General features: G+C 43.6%; 1 protein-coding gene across 1 annotated transcript in view; it reads left to right on the top strand.

Annotated features, from left to right (window-relative positions):
* Positions 1-18,647, top strand: part of CDA (cytidine deaminase) — a 31,903-nt gene extending 13,256 nt beyond the window's left edge. The window contains 3 exon segments of the mRNA XM_043991327.1: positions 1,864-1,975; positions 9,966-10,023; positions 17,420-18,647. Coding sequence (XP_043847262.1) covers positions 1,864-1,975; positions 9,966-10,023; positions 17,420-17,536 — 287 coding nt within the window. The 3' untranslated portion in view covers positions 17,537-18,647.
* The last annotated feature ends 258 nt before the right edge of the window (positions 18,648-18,905 follow it).

The raw sequence follows: 18,905 nt of genomic DNA, 5'->3' as shown, positions 1-18,905 counted from the left end.
CTTCATTGACAATTTTCCTTTCAATAGAATGTAAACTCCTTAATGTAAGGGACTGGTATTTTTTGTTTGTTTTATCCATATTCCTAGCACCAAGTATAGGAAGTATAGGCTCTATGTGCCCCCTAGAAACTGCCTCAGTTATATATATATATATATATATATATATATATATATTTCAGGGCAATGAGGGTTAAGTGACTTGCCCAGGGTCAAGTGTCTGAAGCTGGATTTGAACTCAGGTCGTCCTGAATCCAGGGCCAGTGTTTTATCCTCTGTGCTACTTAGCTGCCCCAATTCTTTCTTTTTTTTAGTGAGGCAATTGGGATTATGTGACTTGCCCAAGGTCACACAGCTAGTAAGTGTTAAGTGTCTGAGGCCGGATTTGAAATCAGGTCCTCCTGACTCCAGAGCTGGCGCTCTATCCACTGCACCACCTAGCTGCCCCCTCAGTTATACTTATTTACTAAGCATAGATGGTGATGATCTGCTTTCATGTAGAGAGTTCTCCTACTGACAGAATCACAGAATTTCCCCCATTTAAAAATCATTTTTAGTGACATTGCAATATTTCCTTCCAGGCCTCAGTATATTCAACCATTCACCAGCTGGTCTCTCTGACTCCGGTCTCTCTCCTCTTCAAAATATCCTCCACACAGCTGCCAATTTGGTGTTCCAGAAGGACATGTATCAGTGCCCTGCTCAAAAAGCTTCAGTGGCTCCAGGATAAAATACAAACTTCTGTTTGGAATTAAATCCCTTTACTGTCTGACTAAAACCTATGAATCCAGGCTGATTTCCCATTACTCCCCCTCATATGTGCTGGCATACATGATGTTCCCCATATATGACATGCCTTTTCCCACCTCCAAGCCTTTGCACAGGCCATCCTCTATACCTGGCATACTCTTCCTCCTCACTTCAACTCCTTAGAATCCTTAGTTCCCTCCAATTCCAGTGTCACCTCCTATAAATGACCTTCCCTGATATTTCCCACTGTTTTCACTGTCTCCCTCCATATATTTGCATACATAATATATGTGTGTATATATATATATATATATATATATATATATATATATACACACATATACATAGGCATGGGCATATATGTATTTTCTTTATTTCCTTGGAGGTGTTGTTCCCTCCCCCACAAGTGGTGGTCTAGCCTCTCTGTTCAAAGACCTTCAATGACTAGAAGAGCTCTCTTCTCCACCCTACCCCACCCCATCCCCAGACAGCCCATCCCATTACTGGACAGCTCCAATTATTAGGAAGGTTTTCCATACATCTCAAGCTGAAATCTGCCTCTCTGCAACTGCCTAGCATTGTTCCTAACTCTGCCCTGTGGGGCTGAGTGGATCAAGACTGACCCCACAGCCCCACAACAGCCCTTTAGGTATCTGGAGAAGGTTAGCATGTATCCCTTAAATCTTCGCTTCTCCAAGTTAAACAGCTTCAATTCCTTTAACCTTTCTTTCTTTCTTTTTTTTTTTTTTTGGTGAGGCAATTGGGGTTAAGTGACTTGTCCAGGGTCACACAGCTAGTAGGTGTTAAGTGTCTGAGGATGGATTTGAACTCAGGTCCTCCTGAATCTAGGGCCGGTGCTTTATCCACTGCGCCACCTAGCTGCCCCTAACCTTTCTTTTTATGATGTGGTTTCTAATCTCCTCAATATCCCGTTCATCCTCTCTTGGTTTAACCCTGGATGCCCATGGCATCAGGGTCTATGCTAATCCCTTGGCACCATTTTAGAACCTGGGTCCTTTGTATAGATCTAGGGATAATCTTTCTGACTTTGGGGGAGGGGATGTTGCGATTTCTCCTCGCCCAGCCATTTGGTCAATTGTGTTCTCATGTCTTCAGGATGCAACATAGAAAATGCTGCCTACCCATTAGGCATCTGTGCAGAACGCACTGCCATTCAGAAGGCCATCTCAGAAGGGTACAAAGAGTTCCGGGCCATTGCTATTACCAGGTGAGTATCTAACACCAAGTCACGGTAGACAGCTAAAACTGGAGGGGACCTTAGAACATAGAACCTTACAACATAGGATCCCAGTGCTGGGGAGAAGCCTTACAATGTAGCCTGTTAAAACAGAGTATTATAGCTGGGAAGGGACCTTAGAATATAGAATGCCATATAGAATAAATGATTCTTGTTCATTCCTTGGAGGAGACCTGACAAGACTCCCAGTGGTAATATAAGTCACCATAGACCAGTAGAAGTGAGAGGCTAGGGGGCAGCTCGGTGGTGCAGTGGGTAGAGCACTGGCCCTGGAGTCAGGAGGACCTGAGTTCAACTCCAGCCTCAGACACTTAACACTTACCAGCTGTGTGACCCTGGGCAAGTCACTTAACCCCAACTGCCTCACTAAAAAAAAAAACCCGCCCCCCCAAAAAAAGAAGTGATAGGCCATATAGCATGATAAGGAAACAAAGAAATGGATGCAGAGTCAGAAGACCTTGGTTTGAACCCCAATTCTGCTATTTGTTCACTGTTTAGTTTTGGGCAAATCATTCAATCTCCTTGGCCTCAGTTTCCCCATCTATAAAAACAACAAACAACACTGAAGGGATCAGATTAGATGATGCCTAAAGTGTCTTCCAGCTTTAATCCTTATGATGAGAATTGATTATTTCTAAAGTCCCTTCCATCTCTAAGCCCTCTGCTCCTAAAAGGCAGTGTGATATAATGAAGCACATGCCCCTCTTCTCCATAGGGAGATGGGAAATGTCAGGTGTCATATATGGTTGCTTTGTTTATCATTTGTTTTCTTAATGTATTTGCTTGACTTCTTTTCTTTCTTATAAGTGAGGATTCAGTGGGGACAGGGGAGTAAAATCAGGAAATGACTCTGATGCTTAAAAATACAAAATATCAATTTTGGGGGTGGGGCAATGAGGGTTAAGTGACTTACCCAGGGTCACACAGCTAGTAAGTGTCAAGTATCTGAGGTCGGATTTGAACTCAGGTCCTCTTGAATCCAGGGCCAGTACAGTGCTTTATCCACTGCACCACCTAGCTGCCCCCAGGCATCAATTTTTTAATAATGCAAAGAGGGAGGAAGGAGGGAGAGGGAAGAAAAGAGGAAGAGAGGAAAGGAGGGAGGGAGGAAGGGAGAATGAGGAAAGGATTAAGGGAAGAAGGAAGAAAAGAAGGAAGGAAGAGAAGAAGGAAGGGGTAAGGAAGAAAGAAAAGAAGGCAGGGAGGGAAGTCATTCACTGAAAATGAGGAGATAGCTTCTTGTCCTTGCTCTGCCACCAAGTAGCTATGTGACCTTAAACAATTAACTTCTTCTCTGATCCTTAGTTTCCTTATCTGCAAAATGAGAGAGAACGACTGGATGAACTTTGGGGTCTCTTCCAAGCTTCCATAAAACCATGAATCTACATGTTTTTTTAAAATTGGAGGCAGCTAGGTGGTGCAGTGGATAGAGCACCGGCCCTGGATTCAGGAGGGCCTGAGTTCAAATCCTGCCTCAGACACTTGACACTTACTAGCTATGTGACCCTGGGCAAGTCACTTAACCCTCATTGCCCCACAGAAGAAAAAAGAAAGAAAGAAAAGAAACAACATATTTCTTTTTTGTTTGTTTTTGGTTTCTTGTGGGGCAATGAGGGTTAAGTGACTTGCCCAGGGTCACATAGCTAGTAAGTGTCAAGTGTCTGAGGTCAGATTTGAACTCAGGCCCTCCTGAATCCAGGGCCGGTGCTTTATCCACTGTGCCAACTAGCTGCCCCAAAATTATATTTCTTGAAAAATATTCTATTACCCATGCTGGCCTTCTCCTACCCCCTCCATTGTCAGTCCTCATCACCAGCCAGTCCAGATCCAGGGAATCTGAGTGACTTCCAGCAGATTCTTACCATCTGCAGCTACTTGAGAGAGTGGCTGGTGGAGATGTAGGTGTTCTGCTTCCTCTGTTCTGTGGACACCTCTCTTCCAGGTCATGCTGCTCTGTTTGTCTGTCTGCAGGCCCTCTATAACTCAGGCCAAAGCAAATAATGATTTGCCAGGGACATTGTGTCCCAGTGAGCTGGAATCAGAATGCAAATTCCATTTCACAGGAGGTAGGAAAATGGAGTAAAAAAATGACAATTTCAGAACCGAATCCAAGAAATTAATTCTATTTGGGGAGAATAAGGCCAGAGCCATGGAATGGATGATGGTGTGGCAGACTGGGTTGTTTATATCTCACCCTCCCCTCCGCCCACCCTTTACCTCCCCACAGATCTTTGCTCTGGGTTATTAATGACATTCAAGAATGGGGTCCTAGCAATGATGAGCCAATCTACCTTATTTAAACAAAACCCACACACATCTCCAGCATCCGGCCATGCTGCATATTATCTGCATACAGGTGGCACCCGCCTTCCAGAGCCAGAATTCAGCTTTGATTGCTCAAATCATTTACTCCTTCCTGACTTGCACATAGAGAGATGGGAATACAGAATGCCCTCCTCCCTATTAGCATTCAGCTCTTTGGAATGTTGTGGAGCAGGGGAGGGGAAGAAGTCTTGGCTTTGGAGTTAGAAAGCCTCAGTTCAAGACTCGGCTCTGCCATTTATTAGCTGGATGACTTTGCATTTTCCCTGGTATAAGGGGCTCCCAGTGAGAGTTCAGTGGGGATAGGGATCACCACCTGCCCTGTATTTCTGATTCTCAGAGTTGCCTGGGAGGGTCTTGAGAGGTTAAGTCATAGGTTCATAAATTTAGAGGTTGTCCAATCCAGCTCCCTCATTTTGCAGATAAGGAAACTGAGGCTGAAAGTGTATAAGTAGGGGGGGCAGCTAGGTGGCACAGTGGATAAAGCATTTGTCTTGAATTCAGGAGGACCCGATTTCAAATCCAGCCTCAGACACTTGACACTTACTAGCTGTGTGGCCCTGGGCAAGTCACTTAACCCTCATAGCCCTGCAAAAAAAAAAAAAGAAAAGAAAAAGAAAAAAAAAGTGGATAAGTGATTTGGCCAGCATCACATAGCAGCCAAGTATCTGAGGTTAGATTTGAACTCAGGTCTTCCTGACTCCAAGCTCAGCACTTTTCATCCACCTTGCCATTTAATAACTTGCCTAGAGTCAAACACCCAGTTTTTGTCAGAGATAGGGGGTTTTTTTTGTTTGTTTGTTTGTTTTGGGGTATTTTTTTTTTTCAGGACAATAAGGGTTAAGTAACTTGCAAAAGGTCACACAGCTAGTGTCAAATGTCTGAGGCCAGATTTGAACTCAGGTCCTCCTGAATCCAGGGCTGGCGCTTTATCCACTGTGCCACCCAGCTGAGAGATTGGTCTTGAAGCCAGGTCATCCTCTATTCCCTATGCTTGATACCTCTTATGCTGCTGCTGTTGGTATTCTTTAGTCATTGCTGTTGTGTCCAATTCTTCATGGCCATATTTGGGGTTTTCTTGAGAGAGATACCGCAATGGTTTGCCATTTCCTTTTCCAGCTCATTTGACAAATGAGGAGACTGAGGCTAACCTGGTAAAGTGACTTACCTAGGGTCATACAGCTAGTAAGTGTCTGAAGCCAGATTTTGAACTCAGGAAGATGAATCTTCCTGACTCCAGACCTAATACTCTACCTACTATGCCACATAGCTGCCTGATGCCTCTCATGATCTAGCAATATAACCTATCAAACAACATGCATTTATTAAGTGCCTACTATGTGCCAGGCACTAAAAATGAAATTATCCTAGCCCTCGACAGGCTTAGATCCTGTGAGGGGAGACAACAGGTACATGTATCAGTATGTGCAAGGTAATTGCAAGGTAATTGGAGGAGATTAGAGCAAGTCACTTCTTCTTGACCCTCAGTTTTCCCCATCTGTAAAATCAGAACTCAAATCTAGACCTTTTAATTGTAAATCCAGATTCTTTTGACTATTTCAGGCCACCATTTCAAGGTCAAAACTCATCAAATAAGATTTTTGGAAATACCATCCTATGCACAGATGTACAGACCAGTTCTCTGGTCCTGTGCACAGGCACCCCTAGTTCTGAATTTTGCATATGCATAATGCCTTTAGTTTCCCGTGCCAAGGGGTCTACAGGCCCATATGCTCTTAAAATTTTATAAATGTGAACAATCAGTGTCAATAAATTAGCTTGTTAGGAATATTTGTGTGCCACAACCAATCATCATTTAGTGGGAAATCACTAATAAGAATAAAAACCTTATATTTGCATAGCACTTGCTATATTCCAGGTGCTATCATAAGCACTTTACAATTATTATCTTATTTCAACTAACAAAAACCCTATTTTATGTATGGGGAAACTGAGGTGAAGTGGCTTGCCAGGGTCACATACCAGATAAGTATCTGTGGTCAAATTTGAACTCAGGTCTTCCTGACCCAAGGCTCAGTGCTGTATCCATCATGCCTCCTAGCTTCTGTGCTAGGCATTGAGGGTAAAAAGACAGTGAAACAAACAGTATTTGCCCTCAGGAAGCTTACATTCTATCAAGGGAAAGAGATATACAAAATTAATATAATGTAATTTTGGGAGGCAAGGCACTAAGAAATTGGGAAGTGTGTGTGTGTGTGTGTGTGTGTGTGTGTGTGTGTGTGTGTGGTGGGGGGAGATTAGGAAAGCTTTCATATGGAAGGTATTGCTTGAGCTATCATGAAGGAAACTAGGGATTCCAAGAGGCAGAAAGGAGGGAGTGCATTCCAGGCATGGTGGACAGACGCTACAAAGTTGTGAAAATGGAAGATGGAGTGTTACATGTGAGGAACAGCAATAAGGTCAATTGGGTTGTACCATCAAGATCAGGAAGAAAATGATGTAAAAAAAGATTGGAAAATAAGAAAGGGCTGGGTTATAAAAGGCTTTAAAAGACAGCAGATTTTATATTTGATCCTGGAGGTAATAGGGAGCCCCTGAAGTTTATCGAGCAGGAGAGTGGCATAAACAGAGATGTACTTAAGGAAAATCACTTGACAGTGATATGGGGAATGGGCTGGAGAGGAGAGAGACTTGAGGCAGGGAGGCCAATTGGGAGACTATTTTAATAGTTCAGACAAGAGGTGATGATGTATCAAAGTAAGGTGGCTGCCCTATGAGTAGAGACCTTGCCTCTCTGGTTCATCCATACTATTATTAGAAAGCAGACCTGCAGATTCATAGAATGTCAAAATTGGAAGGACCCCAGGTACCATTTAGCTTACCCTGCAACTCCAGAATTGCTTCTACACCACCATAATAGCCCTTGGAGGTTTTCAAAATGCTTTATCTTCACTGGAAGCACGCAGAAACTCTGAAATGGATATTATACTTATCATTGTCTCCCTTCTATCGATGAGGAAACTGGAGGTCAGAGAGGCTAAGTGATTGGCCCAAGGACACACAAATAATAAATGTGGAATGTGGGATTAGAACTCAGATTGTTGGGCCCAGATCTCTAATTGATATGCCTTACCACCTATCAAAAAATACCTGGGGGACAGCTAGCTGGCACAGTGGATAAAGCACTGGCCCTGGATTCGGGAGTACCTGAATTCAAATCCGGCCTCAGACACTTGACACTTACTAGCTGTGTGACCCTGGGCAAGTCACTTAACCCTCATTGCCCAGCCAAAAAAAAAAAAAAAAAGATACTTGTCAAATAGTCATCTAGCCTTTGCTTGCTGACCTCTAGCAAGGGACAGCTTACTACCTCCCAAGTAACCTGTTCCACTTTTCAACAGTTCTGTTAGGAAGTTTTCCCTGACATCAAGCCTAGGTTTGCGTCTTTATTGATTTGCCCAGCATCTGCATCACTTGCCTGTGATTCATGAATCATCTAGCAGAGTGACTCACTTCCTCATAAAAGAATATGGATCTAATGGCAAACTGGGTTGTGTCCCATAATCTCCCTCCCAGCCTCAACTGGCTGTGATCTCTCCCAAGGAGTAGAGCTTAGAAGTTCCAAAGAGGGGGCAGCTAGGTGGTGCAGTGGATAGAGCACCGGCCCAGGATTCAGGAGGACTTGAGTTCAAATGTGGCCTCAGACAGTTAACACTTAGTAGCTGTGTGACCCTAGGCAAGTCACTTAACCCCAATTGTCTCACCAAAAAAAAAAAAAAAAAGAAGTTGCAAAGGGACAAGTTTAAGTTTGACATCAAGATGCTCTTCCTAACAATCAAAAATGATCCAAAGTAGCCAGGGAGGTCCTCCTAAGCAGGATCTTCAAGCGGAGGCTTCACTGACCACTTGTCAAGAAAGCTGTAGAGCGGGGCAGCTAGGTGGCACAGTGGATAGAGCACCGGCCCTGGAGTCAGGAGTACCTGAGTCCAAATCCGGCCTCAGACACTTAACACTTACTAGCTGTGTGACCCTGGGCAAGTCACTTAACCCCAATTGCCTCACTAAAAAAAAAAAAGCTGTAGAGGAGAGTTTCTGCTCAGGGAGGGTCTGGCCTCAATGCTTTCTGAGGCCCCTTGCTGCTCTGAGATTCCACAATTCTGACTTCGTAGCATTTTGTGCTCTGCTCATGTACATATCACTATCCATTTCGTATTGTTAGTTATGTGTGTCCCTACCTAATCTCTCTGTCGAGGGGCAGACAGTTCAGCAGAGTGATAATCATACTGGTTTGGGGATTACAGGGCATGGGTTACAGGGCCTAACCCTGCAGCTTCCTCCCTTTGTGACTTAGAACAAGTTTTCTTTTTGTTTTTGTCTGTTTGTTTTGTTTTTGGAACAAGTTATTTAATCTCACTGAGCCCCAAGTTCCTCACCTATAAAATGAGGGGGATGCATTAAATGATTTCTAAGGTCCCTTCCAGCTCTAAGTCTATAATCCAATAGCTAGATCATAAGACCTGTGAAGGCAAGAAATGTCTTATTTAATTTTTGTACCTCCTCTGGGCTAATCCCAGAAGAGAGGTTTAATTAATATTTGTTTATTGATTTCAACTAAATTCTGTAAGGAACTCTTACCAGTGTTCCCTGGCTACTGTGTTCCTGATGCTTTTCTCCCTTTCCATTGATAGGATGGGTAGTGTGTGAAGAGAATATATTCCTATGTGCATTTGGGAAGATTTCCCTTTGTTCTTTATCTTGGAGTACTGTTTAATTAGATGACTTTTGTTTGCTTATTTAAAAAGCAAGCATTTATTAAGCACCTACTATGTACAAGGCACTATGCTTGGTGCTAGGAATACCCACTCGCCCCCCCCAAAAAAAATCATCTCTGCTATTTCCTCATATTCTAATGGGATGGGGGAGGGGACATGTCCACAGGTAGGTAGATCCAAAGGATATCACAGCTAACATTTATATGGCACATACTATATTCCAGGCATTGTGCTAAATGCTTCATAAATATTATTTCATTTAATCCTCACAACAAACCTGGGAGGTAGGTGTCATTATTAGCCCCATTTTGCAGATGAGAAAACAAGTTAAATGACTTGACTAGGGTCACACAGCTAGTGTCTGAAGCCAAATTTGAACTCAAGTTTTCCTGACTCCAAGTTTAGCACTCTACCTCCTGTGCCACCCAGCTGCTTCATCCACAAAATTATTTCCAGAGGGAGCAAGCACCAATTATTGGCACACTCGGAAAATACCTTGTGGAGAAGGGGACAGCTGAGTTATTCTTTCATGGAAGCTGAGGCCTGTGGTAGGGAGGGGAGAATGTCAAAAAAAGGAGAACATCCAAGGGACTGAGGACCCTTGTGCAAAGGCGTAAAGTTAAAAGATAGAGTGGGAGGCAGTTAGGTGGCACAGTAGATAAAGGACTAGCCCTGGATTTAGGAGGACCTGAGTTCAAATCCAGCCTCAGACATTTGACACTTACTAACTGTGTGACCTTGGGCAAGTCACTCAACCCTCAATGCCCCACCAAAACAAAACAAAAAAGATAGAGTAACACATGGGTAGCGCCACCTACACCAGTGTGTCTAAAGTGATGAACCCATTGGTGAGTTAATTGTCAGTTAATTCATTAATAGATGGATTCTGTCCTTTGCTTTCCCAGTAACTTGAAGAATGACTTTATCACACCATGTGGAGCCTGTAGACAAGTAATGAGAGAGGTGAGTTTCATCTATCTTTTTTGTTTGTTTTTTTCTTCCTTTTTTTTTTCCAGGGCAAAGAGGATTAAGTGACTTTCCCAAGGTCACACAGCTAGTAAGTATCAAGTGTCTGAGGCTGGATTTGAACTCAGGTCCTCCTGAATCCAAGGCCAGTGCTTTATCCACTGTACCACCTAGCTGCCCCTAAATGTCATCTATTTTTAATCTTCCAAACTGTATCAACAGTAGCTCCTCTGCCTTCCAATTTGACAAATTCAGTTCAATTAAACATAGGGTCGACTATGCGCCAGGCACCATTGCTAAACACTGGGGATACAAATGCCAAGTGCTACCGGCCTGCCTTCAAGGAGCTCTGATTCCTAAAGCATCTACTCTCCTCCCCAGAGTCATGGCAGCTCAGAATCACTGGTTACACGACGCACCTGCTGACTTCCTTACTTAGGTAGTAGCAGCCCAGCAAACCAGAGCTGAGAGCAAAGCACAGGAAGAGAATAATTATAAGAACAACAGCTGATCCTTTTACTAAAGCCTGGCACCATCTGCCACCATCCAACCTTCCCAGACATTCCCCGCATGCCCTAGATTTGCTGTTCCCCAATGTGGCATTCTCTCTCCTACCTTCATTTCTTCCTTTGCACACCCTGTCCACCATGCTTGGAGAGCACTCCCTCCTTACTTCCTCTTCTTGGAAGCCTTGGCTTCATTCAAGGCTCGGTTCCAGTGTCCTCTCCTATGGGGAGTCCTTCTGATCTTCCACATTGTCAGTGCCCCTCTCTCTTGAAATTATCTAGCATTTATCTGATTTAAATGTTGTATCCCTCTCAGTAGAATGTAAGCTCTCTAGGGGCAGCTAGGTGGCGCAGTGGATAAAGCACCAACCCTGGATTCAGGAAGACCTGAGTTCAAATGCGGCCTCAGACACTTGACACTTACTAGCTGTGTGACCTTGGGCAAGTCACTTAATCCTCATTGCCCAACGGGGGTGGGGGGGAAGGGAGGGGAGGGGAACAAAAAAACATGTAAGCTCCCTGAGGACAGTGACTATTTTCTAATTAATCTTTGTATCCCAAGCACCTAGAACAGTACCATGCATATATTTGGCTAAGAGAATGAATTAGCTTATCTGAGGCTCACAGTAACCCTGTAAGGCAGATCCTGTAGACATTATTATCCCCATTTTTCATAGAAGGAAAGTAAGGCACAGGACATTTATGTGCTTCAGTCACACAATTATTTTTGTTTGTTTGTTTGTTTTTTGTTTTTTTAGTGAGGCAATTGGAGTTAAGTGACTTGCCCAGGGTCACACAGCTAGTAAGTGTCAATTGTCTGACACTGGATTTGAACTCAGGTACTCCTGACTCCAGAGCTGGTGCTCTATCCACTGCACCACCTAGCTGCCCCTAGTCTATCTAACCCAGCAGCTCTTTTTTTTTTTTTTTTTGGTGAGGCAATTGGGGTTAAGTCACTTGCCTAGGGTCACACAGCTAGTAAGTGTTAAGTGTCTGAGGCTGGATTTGAACTCAGGTCCTCCTGACTCCAGGGCCAGTGCTTTATCCACTGCGCCACCTAGCTGCCCCAGTCACACAATTATTAAATATCAGAAGCAGGATTTGAGGTCATACCTCTCTCCAAGTACAGCTGAGGGCAAAAAAAAAAAAAAAAAAGGAGAAGAAGAAGCATAATCAATGAGAAATGCCCTCAGCTATGGGCAGGAGGAAGAAGGGAAATAGCAAAATAATGTCATATTGCTTTACAGTGGCTCCTGGAGAATAGCATGATACTGTAGAATGAAAAATGGAGTAATGGAGTCAGAGGACCTGATTTCAAATCTCTACTCTGATACTTTTAACCTGTGTGACCTTGGACAAGTCACTTAAACATCTCTGGCTTCAACTTTATCATCTGTATGTGGCATCCCCTTCTGGGGCTTACTTCCTCAACTCACATTTCTAGTTTAGGACTCCCAGAGAGTCAGTTGATTACTATGCTCAGGGTTCTAGGACCACCATGAGGGATTAGGTTTCTAGTATTCTAGCTCATGAGCCCCTACTGGTTTCCTTCCCATTGACATCAATTAGTTAGACTTCAATTAACTTTTTTTTAAATTTTGTGTGTGTGTGAGGCAATTGGGGTTAAGTGACTTGCCTAGGGTCACACAGCTAGTAAGTGTTAAGTGTCTGAGGTCGAATTTGAACTCAGGTCCTCCTGAATCCAGGGCCAGTGATCTATCCACTGTACCACCTAGCTGCCCCCTTCAATTAACTTTTAGAAAAGAGTATTTGCTAAGACAAGGTGTATCTAGTATTTTGTGGTTCAAGGGGTAATACTCCTTCAAACTCCATCTTCCCTTGGGCAGCTATCTCTCTGAATCCATCTGTGTCTGTGTTTGGCAATATTTGTCCTTGACATGTCCCTCTTTGTTCCCATATGGACGCATTGTCAAAGTTAGCCAATTGTTCAAGGCTAACGTGACCATGTGGACAGCTTCCCTTCCCCTTTGACTCCTTGGGGACATCAGCCCTAAGGTTTGTCACCTCCGAGAGAGGAGGTAGAAGAACAGAGGTGTAGCCTAGCCTCTCCTTTCTCAGGTGACCATCTGTTTGCCTTTGGCACGTCTCTCCGTTTGCCAGATGTATGCCTGACCTCCTATTGGTCTTTTCTACCCAGTGACATGGTCAATGGAGAAGGGCATGGAAGAGAAACAGAGATAGAAACCTATACCAAGAATAATTCTCTCTTGGGGGCCTAAATCTGGAATCCTCCACTGCAGGTCTACCACTTGACCAGCCTATTTTGATGCAAAGAAGCATGACTTGGTCTTCTCAACCAATTGCAAGATGTTCATCCAATGATCAAAAATCCTATGAGCCTTTCAAATGACTTAAGGATTTATCCACACATTTTCTGTATAATTGTTTGTTTGTTTGTTTTTGTGGGGCAATGATGGGTAAGTGACTTGCCCAGGGTCACACAGCTAGTAAGTGTCCAGTGTCTGAGGCCTGATTTGAACTCAGGTCCTCCTGACTCCAGGGCTGGTGCTTTATCCATTGCACCACCTAGCTGCCCCTGTCCACACATTTTAATGAAGTTGTAAAGAAACTCTTTAATACCTAGATTATTCTGTTCATTAAGTGATTCATTTAAGGTGCCTCTACCTTTAATCACTGTATTAATTGAGATGAAGGTAGAAATCCCCACACATATATCTAAGTGATTTCTAAGGTACCTTCCAGGTCTAAATGTACAGTCCTGTCATCTTTACCCCTTGGGGTTTGGCAGCATCTGATAAGCATCTTCCTTCATTTTCGTTTTGTTTTGGGGTTTTTTGGAGGAAATTGAAGTTAAATGATTTGCCCAGGGTCACATAGCTAGTAAGTGTCAAGCATCTGAGGCCAGATTTGAACCTAGGTCCTCCTGACTCCAGGGCCAGTGCTCTATCCGCTGCACCACCTAGCTGCCCCAGCCACCTAGCTGCCACATCTTCCTTAATTTTCAAAAAAATGAGGCATAGCAACCAAAATAGTTAATAGCATCTTTGGCAGCATCTATGATAGTCTACTATCCAGAAGAAGAGAGGTGATAGTTCCACTGTCCACTACCCTGGCCAGACCCCATCTTGAATACTGTATTCAGGTCTGGACAAAACATTTTTAAAAGGACATTGATAGGGGCAGCTAGATGGTGCAGTGGATAGAGCACCGGGCCTGGAGTCAGGAGTACCTGAGTTCAAATCTGGCCTCAGACACTTAACACTTACTAGCTGTGTGACCCTGGGCAAGTCACTTAACCCCAATTGCCTCACTAAAAAAAAAAATTAAAAAAAATAAAAAGGACATTGATAAATTGGATCAAATGCAGGGAAGGACAACCAGAATGGGAAAAGGACTCAAAACCACATCCTCTGAAGATTGCTCAAAAGGTCTACATCTGGTTAGCTTTAAAAAGAGAAGGTTTGGGGGCACATGATGTCCCAAACATCTGACATACAGTCAAGAGGAAGAGGAATTATACTTTCCCCAGAAGATAGAACAGGAAGCACCAAGCAGAAGTTGTAAGAGATGGATTTAAGGTCAATGTAAGAAAAAAATTCCTCATAATCAGAGCCATGCAGAAATGGAATGGGTGTGACCTGGGAGAGATAGTAGGTTACCCATCCCTAGAGATCTTCAGACAGACATCAAGGTGCTCACTTGCCAGGGATGCTGTCTCTTAATGAGCCATACCTAGAACTCTTTTACCCTGAACAAAAACAATTGGAGGTGAAGGAGACAACATCAACACAGGCTCAGAGGACAAATCTACCGAAGGTATAATCACACCCAGAAAGGAATAGGCCTCACAGATTCTCCCCTCCACCCCCCACTAGGGGTTAGAGGGAAGGTAGATCCCAGGAATGGGACACTATGGTGAGGGGATCCTAGAATAGGGTCAAGCAAGGGGGCCAAGCTGATAATGGACTGTGAAGCATGAGGATGGTGGTCTGAAGGCTTACACAGAAGGCATGGACCCCAAAACCAATCCCTCCATGCCAACACCCTGGGGCATAACCCTGCTCATGCTCCCTCTCCAATTTCAGCTCTATGTTCAGGTCAGATTTGGCCTCAATGTCTTCCAAGGTTTCTTCCAGCACTTAGACTCTGTGGTTCTCTTACCTTCAACATCTGCAAACAAAATAGATCCGACAGAATCCATTTGCTAGTTCTTTGAAGCAAAACTTTAGCATTTAATATGGCTTGCTATTAAAAAAAATAATTTGGGAAAAAAAATAATTTGGACCTTGGTACCATTATCCCTTTTAAAGAGGGAGAAACTGAGGCATAGTAACGTCATAAGCTGAGGTCGAATGAGGAGGTGCGACAAGCACTCCAAGTACCCAATACTCAGCACTGCTATTTAGCCTAATTACTCTCTGAGCCCTCCAAACCCATTAGTTGCTGGCGTAGGAGAAAGGTTCAGATGAATAAGCTTCAGGGGAAAAAAATACCACACTGGAAAAAAATAATTCAAATAAAAAACAAAGAGAATCCTAAGCCAGGGACTTGACATCTCAATCTTGGCTCTGACTGTTCTTGGGGTTGGCCCTGGCTCTAGGGCACAGCCTGCAAAGTGGAAAAATTCCCTTCCTGAAAGCAAGCCAAAAAAGCCCAGGTGGCAGATTTGGGCTGGCAGTAATTCCACAATTTGGACAGTAGCACGTATGAAATGCTTACTGCAGACTGGAAATATATCTTCCCCTCTGTTGGTCCTCGGGAGGCATGTGAATACCTGCCCTGAGATGCTACCAGGTAGTTTAGGTGAAGAGAAATCTAGCCTAAGAGAAAGGACTCATTTTTTTTTAAATGCCATGAGGTTTAAGGTCACTTCCAGCTCTAACATTCTGTGTTCTAAGATCCCTTTTGGCGTTAACATTATGTGTTCTGATGCCCCTTTCAGCTCAGACATCCTGTGTTTTCATTCTAGCATCTAATGAGTATAATAGTTCCCCTTTGCCTTTGAAATTTTGCTCTCCAATTTGAATGAATCTGAGCACTGAGATCAGAACAGCTGACATCTGTACGTCAGTACAGCTGACACTGAGATCAGTTCAGCTGAAACAAAGGAAAATCAGCATTTCCAGGAGGGGGCAGGGCTTACCGGGGTCATAGAACTTCCAAAAGCACAGTGGCTTCCTAAAAAGATGTCAGTATGGATTACTTCAGCTTCTTATGATTTCCTCACCAGCCAGGTCTTTAAGTAAGGAGGGCCAGGTCATGCTTGGGGGTGGGGGGGGGGGAGAAATGTGCATTCAATATTAGTAATACCAATAATAGTGGTCATTTACCTAGCACAGGACTTCTTAAACTCTTTGCATTCAAGACCCCCTTTTGCCCCCCAAATTTTTACATGACCCCGGGTATATAGGTATATAAAATAGGCGTATAAATCGAACATTTGCTGCCAAATTTTTCATGACCCCCACATTCAGTTTACACGACCTCATTGTGGGGTCATGATTCCCAGTTTAAAAAGCTTTTATCTAACACACTAAGGTTTGCAAGGCACTTTGCATTCATTTTTAATTGAATGACACAAATTAAAATCCTGAGGGACAGAATTAATTTGCTAATTAGGCTAGCCAGCAATCAATAAATTGATGGTCAGTGGTTTCTACCGGTAACCAAAGATCCCAAGGGATACCCTGAAATGTCTTAAATACCTTCTGAAAGGGAATTCCCCTGACAAGTGAAAATCAGCCTTGATTGGTGGACATTTAGAGGGTATGGGCTAGAAGTCTTCAGCTCCTCCTGCTGCCAACATGGCTTGATTATGAGACTCAGCAGGCTCCAGCAATCTGGGCAGGAGAATCCGTCTCCATCCAGATCTCTCTGACTGGTTTTCTCCTTCATGAACTGGCTCACTCTAAACTCTAATGGAGAGGACCAAGGACAGCGCTTCCTTCCCTCAGAGTAAGGCTCTCCTAGAATGGATTGTGTGATATTGGAGGGCATTCCTTTTGGGTCACCCAGTTGCATGCTAGAAGTTCCTCACATTTTTATGTTCTCAGTAACTGCTTCTGGGACCACATGAGTATAGACTTCCCACGCATAGCCCCACTCCTCTAGAAGAGCTAAGTTGGAGATCCTGATAGAGCCACCAAAGCAAGGGAGGCTGCTCATAGGATCATTGATTCAGAGCCAAAAGGGACCTTAAGACTATGCGGTCTAGCCTCCCCATTTTAGATCTAAGGAAACTGAGACTCAAAAAGCTAATACGACTTACCAAAGGTCACATAGCTAATAAGCGGCAGACCAGGATTCGACTCCAAGTCCCAAGCTCTTTCCTCTGTACCGCTCAAGTGGAATATTCCCTGAGTAATTGTGCCACCATTCCTCCAATCAGAATCAGCATTTAGCTAGCATATTTAAGGGGAGGGAGGGTGGTTACTTCTGCCTGTTGCATTGAGAAAAAGGGAACTCACCTAAATCAGTCTTTGTCAGAGCAGTTTTGTGGATCTACTGGAATTTTCCCTTTCCTAGGTGTTGTGTATGCTCTGTCGGTGTGCTGACCTGCTCAGAAGGAGTAGGAGGTGATGAAGGGCATGAGGGTGGGGTCGTAGGTTATCTGTGTCTGCTGACCCCCTAGAGGTCATTGTGTCCATAGACACAGTCCAGGCTCATATAGCTGGTGTCAGAAGTGGGATGTGTATCATGGCTGTGCTTGGTACCCACTCCAAATGCCAACTCAGTGAGAGGTTGAATATGTATGTGATCAAACACTCTTCCCTATCCCTTTAGGATCAAGTAAGCCCCTAATATTACCCATCCTTTGGGTGAGGAGTAATCCCAAGGGATCAGATGTCATTTGTCTAAAACCTGTACCTGTACTAAGTGTTCCTTCTTTTGTATCTTTTTTTTAGTTTGGAAAACATTGGTATGTCTACATGACAAAAGCAGATGGTACGTATGATGTCAGGACAGTCCATGAACTACTGCCTGCATCGTTCGGACCCGAGGACCTGCAGAAGTCCAAGTGAACCCTGACAATGGAATTGTCCGATTGAAAGCCTTTTCAACCACCTAGAAGATTCACTCTCAGTATTGTCCAGTAGCATCATCCCCAGAGCAATATTGATATGAATCAACCCCAGTGCTGACTAGGTCCAAAGCCCTGGCTTAGGTTGCTGCTTCTTCATCTCCTATTTAGTCTGTGGATGTCTTTGCCATTTATATTTGAAGTGCCTTCAACATATTACATGATGATAGTGAAAAGGACACTAGCCTGGGAGTCGAGAGACCTTTATTCTATTCCCATTTCTGCCTCCAACTTCTTGTGTGACCTTACATTAATTATTTAGCCTCTCCAACCCTTTTCTGTCAAGTCAGAACGTTCACCTAAATCTGGGGTTCTTAATCTTGTTTTTGTCCTGGAAAGTCTGGTGAAGCCTGTGGAACCCCTTCTCAGAAGAATACACAGGATCACAAAGGAAATCAATTCTATTTAAGTACTAATGAAACAGCAGAAACAAGTTCACAGAGCCCAGGTTAAGAACCTCTGCCCTAGATAGTCTTGGAGGTTCTTTCCAACTCAAACATGCTGTGTGTTAAGATCCATTCTATGTGTTGTGGCTCAGCTCTAATGTTCTATTCTCAGGTTTCTATTGTTCTCAGACCCTCCCTGGGAACTGGAGCTTTCACTGAACACAGGTGCTAATCAGGAATCTGCTGACAGCCAAGATTTTTTTCTGTCTCCACCTTTATTGTGGATGTGGTCAGGAAGTAATGGAAAGGAATTATCCAGTTACTATATTAATCCTACATGGCTGGAGCCAAAATAATTGCCCTTTGGTGGCCAACCTTCCAATGCTTTAGTTGGAGCTATGGGGGGTCAAAGTCACTGTGTATTCATGGCTTGAGTTGTATTCGATGAGCGCCATCCCACAAAACCAGGAGGTGTGGCTCCCCACCCCTCAATGTCACTGAAACAACCCAAAACATCACACAACAACCCAGAAACATACAGCTCTGCCAGCTTAGTGACAAACATCAGAATTGTATGTCCTTGACTAATGCAGAAATATGTTTAATGTGATTGTACATATATAACCTCTATCAGATTGCTTTCTGTCTTGGGGAAGGGGGAGGGAGGGGAGAGAGGGAGAAAAAAATTGGGACTAAAAAACTTTTGAAAACATGTTGAAAACTATCTTTACATGTAACTGGAAAATAATAAAATACTTTTATGACTTTAAAAAAAAAAGAACTGTACATCCTTCCCAGGTTGTTGTGTATTACGATTTGAATTGTCTTCCACTGGTCCCATCCAATCCCAAGCTTGGGAGGAAGATGGTTCTCCATGGTCTTAGCAACAGTGTTACTGTGCTGACCTATCAGAGACCCAATTTA

The sequence above is a fragment of the Dromiciops gliroides genome, chromosome 3, assembly GCF_019393635.1.
Source record: "Dromiciops gliroides isolate mDroGli1 chromosome 3, mDroGli1.pri, whole genome shotgun sequence".
Lineage (NCBI taxonomy): Eukaryota > Metazoa > Chordata > Mammalia > Microbiotheria > Microbiotheriidae > Dromiciops > Dromiciops gliroides.
Note: the sequence above shows the minus strand (reverse complement) of the source record. Positions and strands in the feature narration are given on the sequence as shown.